This window comes from Oncorhynchus kisutch, linkage group LG14, assembly GCF_002021735.2.
Source record: "Oncorhynchus kisutch isolate 150728-3 linkage group LG14, Okis_V2, whole genome shotgun sequence".
NCBI classification, from domain to species: Eukaryota; Metazoa; Chordata; class Actinopteri; order Salmoniformes; family Salmonidae; genus Oncorhynchus; species Oncorhynchus kisutch.
Window position 1 is genome coordinate 20,196,232 of NC_034187.2, and position 14,089 is coordinate 20,210,320.

Below are 14,089 nucleotides of genomic sequence, written 5' to 3' on the forward strand. Positions count from 1 at the left end.
GTTCATCTTTGCCTCCATCTTGACTTGTCTCCCAGTCCCTGCCGCTGAAAAACATCCCCACAGTATGATGCTGCCACAACCATGCTACACCGTAGGGATGGTGCCAGGTTACTCCAGAACTGACACTTGGCATTCAGGCCAAAGAGTTCAATCTTGGTTTCATCAGACCAGAGAATCTTGTTTCTCATGGTCTGAGAGTCCTTTAGATGCCTTTTGGCAAACTCCAAGCGGGCTGTCATGTGCCTTTTACTGAGGAGTGGCTTCCGTCTGGCCGCTACCATACAAGGTCTGATTGGTAGAGTGCTGCAGAGATGGTTGTTCTCCTGGAAGGTTCCCCAATCTCCACAGAGGAACTCTGGTGCTCTGTCAGAGTGACCTTCGGGTTCTTGGTCACCTCCCTGACCAAGGCCCTTCTTCCCCGACTGCTGACTTTGGCCGGGCAGCAAGCTCTCGGAAGAGTCTTGATGGTTCCAAACTTTTTCCATTTAAGAATGATGGAGGCCGCTGTCTTCTTGGGAACCTTCAATACTGCACAATCTTGTCTTGGAACTCTACGGACAATTCCTTCGACCTCATTGCTTGGTTTTGGCTCTGACGTGCACTGCCAACTGTGGGACCTTATGTAGACAGTTGTGTGCCTTTCCAAATCATGTCCAATCAATTGAATTTACCACAGGTGGACTCCAATCAAGTTGTAGAAACATCTCAAGGATGATCAATGGAAACAGGATGCACCTGAGCTAATTTTTGAATCTCATAGCAAAGGGTCTGAATTCTTACAGTACCAGTCAAAAGTTTTAGAAAACCTGCGCATTCAATGGTTTTTCTATTTTCACTATTTTCTACATTGTAAAATAAATAGCGAAGACACAACTCTGAAATAACATATGGAATCATGTAGTTACCAAAAAAGTATTAAACACATTATATATTTGAGATTCTTCAAAATAGCCACCCTTTGCCTTGATGACAGCTTTGCACACACTTGGCAATCTCTCAACCAGCTTCACCGGGAATGCTTTTCCAACAGTCTTGAAAGAGTTCCCACATATGGTAAGCACTTGTTGGCTGCTTTTCCTTCACTCTGCGGTCAAACACATCCCAAACCATCTCAATTGTGGAGGCCACGTCATCTGATGCATCACTCTACTTCTTGATCAAATAGCCCTTACACAGCCTGGAGGTGTGTTTCATCATAACGCTTGATGGTTTTGCGATTGCACTTGAAACTTTCTGTATTGACTGACCTTCATGTCTTAAAGTAATGATGGACTGTCATTTATCTTTGCTAATTTGAACTGTTCTTGCCATAATATGGATTTTTACCAAATAGGGCTGTCTTCTATATACCACCCCTACCTTGTCACAACACAACTGATTGGCTCAAATGCATTAAGAAGGCACACCTGTTAATTGAACTACATTCCAGGTGACTACGTCATGAAGCTGGTTGAGAGAATGCCAAGAGTTTGGAAAGCTGTCATCAAGGCAACGGGTGGGTACTTTGAAGAAGATATTTTCCTTTAACTACGCTGTGAAATGTAACCATGTTGCCATCCCTTCTATTTGAAAAGCAAAACATTTGGGCTCGAGATGGATGGTCGGAGACTAGAGGTGGCGAGGGACTCCAAGGTACTATTCTTTCACTATGAGCACCCACACATGGACATGAAGACCATCAATCCAGGCTTTGTTGCCCTCATCCTCTCTGGCCATTATTATTGGTGTTTCTGTGTGTCTAAACGCATGAAAGCAAAACTCCTTTTACACTAGATTCAGTACAATATCACTGCTACCCTCTCATCATAACTTTCCCCTATCTCTTGGTCCATCACTATTGCTAGGTGGTGGTATGAAAGAAAGCTCAGCTGGAGAAAAGGAGATTCCAGATTGAAGTCATTGAGGCAGTTGGTGGGAAGAAACTGACTGATACAGTAAATCTGACCTCTTATAATGTAATGTCCTCTATGGTACTCTCATTTTTTTAAATGCAGGTTCAAGGGCAGGACAACCACCTGGAACAGCAAGAAGCTACCATGACACACTTTGTGGCATTGTACTTTAATTGTTTTGTTGGTTGTAGTAGTTTTGTTAATTGTCTAAGTGTTTATTAGTTATCGCTCAGTTTATTTACATGCAAAGTTGTTATCCACTTATCTCCTTCCTCCCTGATTGAAACAGCTGTCAGCTGCACATTATGGAAATATTCTAACATGAATTAACATGAATAACATGAATTCTAACTGGTTCCTTCAATCAAATACTAAAACAAGAATTTACCATGGTTAACAAAAAAAAAATCAATATATACTTTACTTCAAATAAAAATCTGAAATTCCAAACAGTTTCCCAAATGGTTGATTTATTATTATTGTACTTCAAGAGGTAATACTTAGGTTATGGTAACAGACCAGAATACAGTTTGTTCATTTGTTCAGAAATCCAACTTTTATTTAATAGCTGCAGAATTGACTACCAAACAGCTGACTACATCTAGACCCAACGATACAATGAACACATCAGGAAAGGTTTTACTAGGCGATAATAACAGTTTCGCAGCAGTAAGTGAAAGACTAGAATGTTGCCGAGGTGAGTTCTGTCCATGTTTAGAGGTACAAGCCCTCTGGTGTCCCTTCCTGTTTCTTGTACAGCACGTTCTCCTTTGACTTCTTAAAGTCCTCATTAGTCACCTTCATCCTGCGCTCTCTCAGAGCCATCAGCCCTGCCTCTGTACAAATGGCCTGAGAGAGAGAGAGACAAAGTTACAAACACTAACAGTGAAAATGCATTGAGGTGCCACAGGATGACAGCAAAACCAGAAGGTGAAAGTAAAATAAAGATGGGTTTATGCAAAGAGAACAAATCATAGTTATGCTGAGAAGTAGATGTTCATTCTTCCCTGTCCTCAGTGATTCTCCACAGAACAAAGAGACAGGATGTAATTTAAAACCCCCAATGCAGTGCCTTAGACCACTGCGCCACTCAGGAGGCCCCTACACAGATTCTAACCAGATGTTGGAACTGAAAAGCAACTATTTCCATTGATCATTAATTCCCTACTGACCCCTAGTCCTCTGCGTTGTGTATTATCTTAACATTTCCAGAAAGAGGTATATACAGTAGGCTGCATTTTTACAATTAGTCTAATTACTATGCCCCAGCTGGTTGCTGTAACGTCAGTATTGCACCTTGATGTCAGCTCCGGAGAGGTCATCCTTGGCTAGGATCAGGTCGTCCAGGATCACATCGTCTGCCACAGTCATCCTGCTGGTGTGGATCTGGAAGATCCTTCGCTTGGTCTTCTCATCCGGCAAGGGGAACTCTATCTTTCGGTCAATACGGCCTGAGGAGTGGGGGACACACACACAAAGATATATCAAATCAGAGGAGCTGCTACACCGGGCAATCACATAAGATCTCTCCAATCATTACTTCATTTAGGTGGGCATAGCCAGTATTGTATTTTCTTTTGAAGATTCATAGCCATATGATCATGTTATTGTGTACCTGGTCTGATGAGTGCAGGGTCCAGGGTCTCTATCCTGTTGGTGGCCATAATGACCTTAACATCTCCTCTGGAGTCAAAGCCATCCAGCTGGTTGAGAAGCTCCAGCAAAGTCCTTTGGATCTCCCGCTCCCCTCCTGAGTTAGAGTCATATCTGCAGAGGACACAGCACTCAGCACAGCCTCAACCACTGAGACACACCATACTATTGTAGAGATGTCCTATACATGGAAGTTCATCGAAGTATACAAAACATACTGTAATCACAGTGTTCACTGTACTGCTAATTTAATCACTAAGCAAGAGTGAAGCTAGTAAGCCTTGCCCAAGCCAGAAGTGCCATTAGGAGACAGGCAACGTGATTTCAGCCTACCAGTACACCCCCTGGACAGGACCCTTACCCCCCAATCCAACAATGCTGAGTTCCATACAGAGAGGCATTGGAGTCTTTGGTATGACTCGACCGGGGATTGAACCCCCAACCTGCCAATATCAAGGCGGACACTAATGAGTTTGTGCAATAGCATTGTTTTCTTATTTTGACATAGGTTGCGTTTAGACAGGAAGTCAAATTTGGATATTTTCCACTAAACTGGTCTTTTGACCAATCACATCAGATCTTTTAGTGAAAAAAAATATCAGAATTGGGCTGCCTGTCTAAACGCAGCCATAACCTCAAGATAATGTAAAACACTGACTGACAACTGTTGTATTGGAGGGGATGGCATGGCGGTTGGAAAGTGGGTTAGTGTGTAATTGTTTGTACTTTCTCCCTATGTGCAATAATGTAGCAAAGTAGTCTATAGATGTTTTTTGCATGAAATGAGCCTACTGTATTTTTTTCACTATAACTAATTTACTCCTCATCAACAAATTACACACACTCTGCACACCTCAATGACCACGGCCTGACTAAAGAACAGCTAGCCTTGCCTCTTAGTCCCGATAGCGTCGATCTCGTCGATGAAGACGATGGAGGGTGCGTGTTCCTCAGCCACCCTAAACAGCTCTCGGACCAGCTTGGGCCCATCCCCTAGGTACTTCTGAATCAACTCAGAGCCCACCACACGCAGGAAAGTCGCCGAAGTCTGGTTGGCCACTGCTTTCGCCAATAGGGTCTTCCCTATCACACCATAGGAACAGTGTCAATCTATGACACCTTTAGAGGCGGTTTCTCTAATTAGTTTTGGACTACAAAGCAAGCTCAATGGAAAATCTCCATTGAAAATGCTTTTCAGTCCAGGATTAAGCTTAATCTGTGCATGGGAAACCACCCCTTTGAGTACTACCAGAGAAAATAAAGATATCCTAATTCTGTTCTGTCTTTATTTTTGTCCATCATTGTTTGTTGTCTTACCTGTCCCTGGTGCTCCATACAGAATGACTCCTTTAGGAGGCTTGATGCCCATCTCTTCATAGTACTCTGGATGGGTCAGAGGGAGCTCCACAGACTCCTGAGAGGGACATAGGGAACCACAAGTACAGTTGTCAATCAGTAGAAATGGTTACCATGTGTTGGATATCGTTCCAATCCAGCCATTCCAGTCTTCCGATTTAAATGGATAGTTTGAGATTTTGTCAATTAACTAGCATTAGTGCTATAACTGGAAGTCTACAGGAGCAGATAGCAAAATCTCTCTCAATCAGTGACACCAGCCTCCACTGACCCAGCTGTATCCATTTACATTAACATTGTGCATACAGAACAGTTAGTTTGGAAAGATTTTGGGAGTCTCACGCAATAAAACGATGTGCTTAAGTATAGCATTAACAAAGTTTGCCGTGTATTCTACTTCTCTACGATCTCTATGTCTGAAAATGTCACCTTAATTTCCTGGATCTGCTGGTCCAGTCCACCAATGTCAGCATATGTTTCCTGTGGAGCCTTCTCCACCTTCATCACGGTCACCAGAGGATCGGTGTCATCCATCAGGACCCCAATGACGGCATGGACCTGTGAACACACGCACGTTACGTTCTTCTATCCTTGTGTGAACCTAAAATGTCTTCCCATTAAAAATCCTATTTTCCCTAACCTAACCATAATTGTAACCGTAACCCCTATGCCTAAAATAGCCTTTGTCCTCATGGGGATGTGGGAAATGTCCCCACGAGGGAGAATTTTCCTTGTGGGGACTTTTGGAGATTTTAGAACCAAACCACGCATGCACACACACACACACACACGTCCCTCAATGGCATTGCACAGTAAAGATGAGCTCTTCAATTAATGCTAATGACAGTAAGGCAACAACTAAACACAGCAAATTCACTTGCTGAAACACGATCGGTCAATGAACTGAGGATTCAATTCCCTTAATGGCAGACTCAGTCAGTACTTTGTGGTTGAGAAGGACGGAACAGCCCGGCTCCAGCAGATCTTTGTCTACGAAGGAGAGGATGCTGACATAGTGCTCAGAGCCCACAGACGTGGAAACGATGGCGTGGTTGTCATCAATGATCTCCTCCAGGTTCCCCACTGACATGGGAGTCCCTCTCAGATCATCTACCTTAGACCTCTCCTCCTGCAGGACAACAGAAGGCAGAGCGGATGGGTGAATTAATTAATATTTAGATGAAAAGGTGCAGTGTGAAGGTTTTATAGTGCTAAGTGATGCAAAGATATCGACTGATATATTATATTTTACTGATAGTATACAAACTGTTCATATAGCCTATAGTCCTGTGTTTATTTTTATGTTTCCTTACATTTACATTTGAGTCATTCAGCAGACGCTCTTATCCAGAGTGACTTACAGCAGTGAGCGGGTATATTTTTCATACTTTTTTCAGTACTGGGAATCGAACCCACAACCCTGGCGTTGCAAGCGCCAAGCTCTACCGACTGTGCCACACAGGACTTACGCTGCCTCCACATGAAGTGTCCTTCGGGAAACAATAAATATCTAGGCATTTTAATTGATTTTCTTTTCTGTCACGTGATGAGTACCTCCTGTTTCTCCTCCAGGGGTTTCATCTGTTCCTGGTTCCTGATAAACTCCTCCTCCATCAGCAAGTAGTCTTTGATCCTCTCCTGCTTCAGCAGTTTCAGCCTGCAGTGTGTGTGGGGAGTTACTGAGAGAGAAAGATAGAGAGAGTTAGAGCAGTCCGTTCTATGCAATGGGTAACTGTCCAGGAAAAACAGCAGTTGTAAAATTGTAAACAACTTTCTGTCATGGTTTACAATTCAACATCAGTAGATAGAAAGGAACTCTGCCATGACATAGTGAAAAGTCTAAGGTTAATAGTAGCCAACTAAACTTACCAAGAGGTAGCTTGCTGGCAGCATCAGGTCCCTTGCTCTTCTTCTTCCTCTTCCCAACCCTGGTGGGGATAGGTGGTTCATATTTCTTTTTCTTATCCTGGAAAGTGCAGCAAAAGTTACAGAACAGTGTGATCACCTATCCCAACAGGAAGGGTCGGTGTGTACCAAACTGGTAAGATGAATATTCAAGTTTTCAGAAGGTTAGTATTATTAACTAGCAACATTAGCTACTATACTTGAGACAGAGTAGCTAGTATAGATTGTTTACCTTGTCGTCTTTCTTTCCTCCTCCGGGTCCATGTCCTCCACTCTGACTTTGACCCTGTCAAATAAATCACGTCGGGCAGACAGTGATGATACACTTAAAGGCATTTGGTAACAGTAACTTGATTGGAGTCCAAAACAATAACAATTTACTAGACATCAAGCTAGTTAGCAGTGCTAACACGCTAGCTAACAGCTTTCCACTGGCTACAAATGGCAGATTGTAGTTGAAATGCAGTAAACACGTTCAACAAAATACGACAGTCCGTAATATAATCATCAATTAAGGTTAAATAGTCATTAAATCCTTTAAAATTATAGAAATATTGATTTAGATAAACTGCTGCCTCACTTACCATAGCTGCTTGCTATCAGACAGTCTATCAGCGTCGCTCACGTAATACGTCACAGTACAGCAAGTGAAGCGTTTCAAAATGAAGAAAAACGCAGATGAAAACCCTGTTGTGGCTGTTCTGTGAGAACCAAATCATTGGTGAAGGCACTATAACCAGGACAAATGAAGCTATCAATAAGTTGTTCTTCATGGAGATTCATTTACATTTTACACCAATTTCAACACATCCAACTAGCTCTGTAAAACTGTTTAGGTGCTACATTCAATCAGCTCATGAAGCCTATCATAGGATTAGGAATTTTAGAAAGGACATGAAAGGTCTGACAGAATAAAAGGTCAGTCATTTTGGCCAGGGAGTTAGTCAACCTTGGTCAGCCAGTGTGCTGTGATAAGATGCATTTGAAGATTATCTTCACAGTACATTAGCTAGCCAGCCAGTTTGTGTAATGTTACCCGTAATGGTCCCCTGATGTTTGTGTCCAGTTTTCCGTTAGTTATGGAAACATTCTATGTATGTATGTTAGCAAAAACCTCCTAAGAACATATTCAGAATACTTTGTCATTAGATAACATTCCTTTAATGTCAAACAGAACTCACCATGTTCTCAGAATTGACACGTTTCATTGAAAGAACATTCACGTGTCCAGTTTTCTGAGGGTTAGGAGAATATTCTATCAACGTCACACCAAACATACATAGAACATGGTTTCCATGTTCTCAGAATATAGCCTAAGATATTAATGTTCTATAAAACGTCAAGGGAACGTTGCAAGAACATTCATGTGTCCAGTTTTCTGATGGTTAGGCGAATATTTCATCAACGTCACACCAAACATACACAGAACATGGTTCTCAGAATATAAGATGTTGATGTTCTAGACACGTTTCATTGGAACAGTAGAGTATATACTATGATGCTCCTACCCCGTGTCAAAAACAATAGATATGCCTGGGCCAATGGTACTGGTTCACCTTATGCGGATATCAGCTTTAAATATGTGGGTTATAGCCCAATCAGTGTCAACCCTGTAGTCTGCAAGTGCAAGTTCATTCAAATATGAAGGGTATCTCTATGCTCATGGCACATGTACTTATTTTTTATCTCTCAATACAAGTGCCTCTCCACCTTGTGAAACTGGGAGATTTGTTGAAAGCATTAGCATTTCATAATGAGAGACTGTCAGTGAGACACGGCAGCATCACATTTATCTTTTCAAAAGCCTTAAGGGACATAAAACCTAATAATGCTCTACGATACGGTAAGTAGGTACACCTCCAAACTGATGAAATATGGAAATGCCTTGTTTGTTCAGTGAGGTCTGCGTTTGCTGCAGACATTTCCCAACATTAAGCCACTGTAAGCCTATTCATCTGAGGGACATTTAAAATGAAAACTTCTGTGAAAGATAAATAAGCTTCTTGGGAGTCATTTTTCTTTTATGAGGACATATGGATGTTGATCTATGTTATCCAACCATAAATTATAAAAGACCATGTACAGGCTAGGGGGAGAATTGGTCTGGACAGATGCACTTTGTCATATTCTCATTAGGAAGTAAGTAATTAACTGGAAACATTTTCACACCTGTTCTTCTGCTGTCTTGTCCTGCAGCTTGGAGCAAAGTACAGAGGGATGAGAAAATATGTAGAGAGCTTCTTTTAAACAATGTAATCATCTGAGAATTGAGGTCGGCAACAGGGGAGATGATTCTATAAAAGTCCTGGTTTGGTTTGTACATCTCACTCCAGCGTCATACACAGATTAGATGTGAGGAACTAACATGTTGTGCTAAATAATTTCTCCAGTAGATGGGGATGTGTTACTGTAAAAATATTAATAATATGCCCATCTATACACGTGACGTTGCTAGGACTGCTCAGTGGTATTTTTCCATTCTCTAACACAGCATTCCAAGGCCAGACAACATTCTGAAGGTCAGACAGTTCCCTGAACACTTACCCCATAACTGCACATGACGATAACAAAGATACCTGGAAATACCTAACAGCTCCCATATGCCTTTATCCTCTGACTCGGAGAGGGTTTAGCAAGCCATGGCAAGACCTGTGATATCACAACTAGCTATGTGGTAATGTTTGCATAGTCTTCGCTGACAGATAAATTACAATTGGCAATTATGTGCTGTCTTTCATTGAGACTCCATTGCTGATCACATTTGTGATGAGGCCTTATGGCATTCTACCCATTGTTCACCAGTTTAATGACCCACCATTGCAATCAACACTGTATCACAGTATCTCCCAGTAACATTAAAATACTTTGATTGGTGCATCTGATAGGGCATGCATGCTCACAGTTTTATAGCATTTAAAGAAAATAACCTTTTCATGACTGTCAGAGGATCGTTTTTGTTTCTCTGACAGCCCTTTTGTGTCTGGTGGTCCTGATGCCAGCAGGGACCGGAGGGCAGAAGATAAGGCATTAGCACTTTTGACACAGTATACCTTCCCAACCTCAGCCCCATCCCCATCACCTGCAGATTTGGGCATTTCACTAGCCTTTGCCAAGTCAGCCTCTAAAAACGCAGACTACTTGGACGGTGGTGTTCCTTTCAGAATAGAGTCATTCTCTGCATTGAAAAGGGTTTATTTATTGAGCGTGCCAAGAATGGGAATGAGCGGAGTTCACGTAGTTGGCTGGCACTGGAATTACACTTAGGTTTACATGCACCTATATACTCTTCTTTGGATATTATGATTGTGCATTCACATGGGAATTTTTAATATATGCATCATCAATTAAGTAACTAGATAGTATATACAGGTACTGTAGCAGGTGTGTAGCAGCTTTCCCAACCTTTTAGAGTTGGTCTCCAGTCCATCATTATGTATCTAAGATTCTATTAATTAAAGCAGTGAATCAGCAACCTAGGATCCTAGACAACAGTACTTCCATTCTAAACCAGACTTTGGGGGAGAAACCTGGAGAGATCATGTAAGATGTATGAGGCTCTTCACCTCTGTCACCCTACTCTGCAATTACTGAGGATCCCATGCCTCAACCCCTCAAATAGAAGGGCAGAGTGGGCCTGACTTGTCCTATTAAAAACTAGTGCACCTCAGACAGATTAATAACCATTTGGATATCCCCATCAACTCAATTATTCACATGAATCTAGTTACTCTCACTCTGTAGAGATGTATGGAGGACGCACTTGCCACCAAGCTTGCTTTAGCATGGGCAACACCATTGAATGCTAGGTGTTTTTCTTCTTTCCATCTCTATGTCTTGCTCGCTGTGTCTGTCGTTGGACGTCCACCATGTACTGTCAGGAGCTGGAGAGATTTGTGTAGTTGAACTTCCGTTGCCAATGACAGCTGAACTAGCTGAGATCTATCTTTGATGTGAGGAAGCTGGGCTCTATCAGGTTATTAGAGTCATCAAAGCAACGGGTTATGTGTAATACGGTGGACCTGGCAGTCAGGGGAAATAGAGCCACTCTCCTTCATCAAGTCCTTATATGCTGTACGATAGTACAGTAAGATTGGCTATTTGTAGAACATGGTTTGAAATGTATACTGGAAATGCACACAGCATATTGTTTTCCATGTTGACTTTCTTAGAGAAGCGTTAAATAGTTGATCATGGATGCTCAGTATTTATCATTCATTTCCCCAAAGATAAACATGCAATATTTCCAGCTGAAAATGCCACTCTAAAACCATGTACACTGAAAACATTGAGGTTATATTGTAATGTTTTTCAACATAGTTTTCCTTAATGAAAATCCACAGAGGCAGAATAAAAAATAATTATGAAAAAAAAACACTGTAAAAGTCAGTAACAGCTTTGTCGACGCTGGTAGAGACGAGAAGCAGGTACAGGGAGTGAACTTTTAATGGCGCCGGACGTGGACCAGGACAGCGTCTGGCCGTGAACACATAACAACATTAATGCTGACATAGGGAACAAATGGCGGAGCAGAGAGTTATAGACGGGGCAATCAACAAAGGGAAGGAGTCCAGGTGAGTCCAATGAACGCTGCTGTGCGTAATAACAGGTGTGCGTAATGACAGGTTTGCGTAATGACAGGTGTGCGTAATGAAGGGCAGCCTGGCGCCCTCAAGCACCAGAGAGGGAGAGCGGGAGCAAGCGTGACACACAAATATAATCAACACGTTTTTTAGCAGCCCTGTATAAAACTTTACACTTAAAAAAAAAAAATCACTGCAATTACTTTGTTAATTCACAGTTTGTACTACACATCCAGAGGTAGAGCTGAAAAGAGTGTCAGAACAATATCTCTAAACTTAAATTTAGTTGGGCTACCTCCCTCTCACCCCCATTTAACAGCTGATTGGTTGACATACTGTCACACCCTGATCTGTTTCAGCTATTCCTGTGATTGTCTCCACCCCCTCCAGGTGTCGCTTATTTTCCCCAGTGTATTTATACCTGTGTTTCCTGTCTCTCTGCGCCAGTTAGTCTTGCATGTTAGTCAAGTCAACCAGCATGTTTTAACCGGTCTCCTTTTGCTATTCTCTTTTTGTTAGTCTTCCCGGTTTTGAACTCTGCCTGCCCTTCGGTACCTTTTGGACTCTGAACTGGTTTGGATGTTTTTGCCTGTCCACGATCATTCTCTTGCCTTACCCTATTGGCTTAATAAATATTGTAAGACTCCAACCATCTGCCTCCTGTGTCTGCATCTGGGTCTCGCCTTGTGTCATGATACATACATTTTCTTGGCTAATTCTATGTGGGACAGGAAGTCATTGCTTTGGTAGATCCATCGTCTCATATTCATCAATTACATCGTCAGCCTAATTTGTTGCATGTTATTTCACTTGGTGCACTTCATCTTCATTAAAGGGAAACTAACAGGGCATTGGGAAAGAAGCTACAGCTTCTTTAAGATTATAAACTGGAAACATTTTAAAATTAGGCTTGGAGGATCTTAACTGTCAATCTAAGTTTGGTATAGAGCTAATATAAATATCAGTCCATGTATTAATAGGCATATATTGTTTCAACTCTTGCCATGTAAGTTTGAAAAGTTAAAAAAGTTATTACATTTACATTTTAGAGTAATTTCTTCATAAATACCTGGTCATTTCGGTAGAATAAAGTGCCATCTGTCTAGTATGTCTGACGGTCATTGAAGTGCATTAGACTTTACAGAGTGAAGGGTAGAGCACCTCCTGAGCTCTCTCTTCCTCTGGGATTACCCCTACAGAAAATCACATGATTTGACATATATGTTATCACATTAACTTCACATTAGATCACATAAAAAAAAATGTTTGTGATCATATATGAAATGTATGTGGTTTTTCTGCAAGGGCAGATGGGTAATGCTGGCAGTATCCGGTCAGTGGTGCCAAGAAGCTGACTGTGCCACCTGTCCTGTGCTTTTCTCTCCTCACCCACGCATCAGTAGATCCCTGTACCCTGGGAGGGGTTGTGATGAGAGGGAATTGGATCAGTCAGCCAGGAAGGATGACCAGAGAACGGAGGGCAATCTGACAGAGCTATGACAAGGGAGAGAACAGTGAACTTTGGAAATGGCCACAGCTTTGGCCTGAACACCTGTGTGCAACCATAAATCCATTGCATCTTCTCAGTCAATAGGAATTACTCCCTCTATTACCCCCAATATTGCCATTCCTATGACCCTCCCCTGCTCCATTTTTAATATGTGTATGTGATCCCTGCGGTATTTGAACCCATGTCCTTGGCTCTGCTAACGTCGCTCTCCCTTTCTGAGCCACATGGATCATCCTGTATGAGCTGTATGGATCATCCTGTATGAGCTGTATGGATCATCCTGAATGAGCTGTATGGATCATCCTGTATGAGCTGTATGGATCATCATGTATGAGCTGTATGGATCATCCTGTATGAGCTGTATGGATCATCATGTATGAGCTGTATGGATCATCCTGTATGAGCTGTATGGATCATCCTTGTGAGTAGTAGCACTGTTTTCCTGTATTGTACGTGGCATCATCATGTTCAGGGGATTGGGGCTGCAGTGCTGCTTTAATTACTGGATCCATTACAGTTGAAGCGTTACCTTGTGGAAAGCAGGAGGCTCTAATAGTCTAATTCCAGATGTACATTGGGAACAGGGGGCTCAGTCAGAACACAACCTGCTGAACCCATTAATATCCAAATATGAAGAGAGAAAATGATTGGTTGGAAGTCTGTAGGCTGTTGATACTGAACAAAGACAGTACATGGGGATGTATTACTTTGGTTAGTTCAGAATGGTGGTCGTTGGAATGAGAATTGGTGAAATGAAAAGGTGGTTGTTAAAAGGAGAATCGTTGTACTGACTTGCATTTTATATATCCATTTTTGAAATTTAGAAGACACTCTTATCCAGTATGACTTACAGTCAGCATTTCATGGTAATAGTCTATAGTGAGTGGATCCCTGGCGTTCAACCTACATCCAGCATTATATTTTTTTGTATATAATACCAGAGAGCTAGAACATCTCAGTATTAAGACCTCCAACGGTAACACACACACACTGTGTTAGACATGTACATTGCTATAAACTGTCCACAGGTTTTGATTTAAAATCAGTTATTATAGTCTTCATTGTCCTCTCTTTGTCCATTCTTGCTTCCATCTCTGTCTCCACCTCAATCAGTTATTTGGATTCCACTGTGGCAATGATGAGTGTGTTAGGCCTGTTTTTTCCTCAATATCAATGACTATTTCATCCCTGTG

At 41.8% G+C, this 14,089-nt stretch overlaps 1 protein-coding gene across 1 annotated transcript; it reads right to left on the reverse strand.

The window, feature by feature from the left end:
* Positions 1–2,340: 2,340 nt before the first annotated feature.
* Positions 2,341–7,616, reverse strand: LOC109904197 (26S proteasome regulatory subunit 4). Its single transcript, XM_020501404.2, has 11 exons — positions 7,391–7,616; positions 7,039–7,092; positions 6,771–6,867; positions 6,456–6,580; positions 5,845–6,030; positions 5,331–5,459; positions 4,863–4,959; positions 4,439–4,628; positions 3,508–3,659; positions 3,189–3,343; positions 2,341–2,741 (listed from the first exon to the last, which is right to left on the reverse strand). The coding sequence occupies exons 1-11, from the start codon at positions 7,391–7,393 to the stop codon at positions 2,607–2,609; spliced, it is 1,323 nt and encodes a 440-aa protein (XP_020356993.1). The 5' UTR covers positions 7,394–7,616; the 3' UTR covers positions 2,341–2,606.
* Positions 7,617–14,089: the final 6,473 nt, after the last annotated feature.

What these genes read in the sequence shown, in the direction of transcription:
- LOC109904197 (XM_020501404.2), bottom strand. An exon ending in CCCTGGAGGAGAAACAGGAG is followed by an intron (nt 6,031 to 6,455) that starts GTACTCATCACG and finishes GTTGTCCTGCAG; the next exon opens with GAGGAGAGGTCTAAGGTAGA. An exon ending in CCGTCCTTCTCAACCACAAA is followed by an intron (nt 5,460 to 5,844) that starts GTACTGACTGAG and finishes GTGTGTTCACAG; the next exon opens with GTCCATGCCGTCATTGGGGT.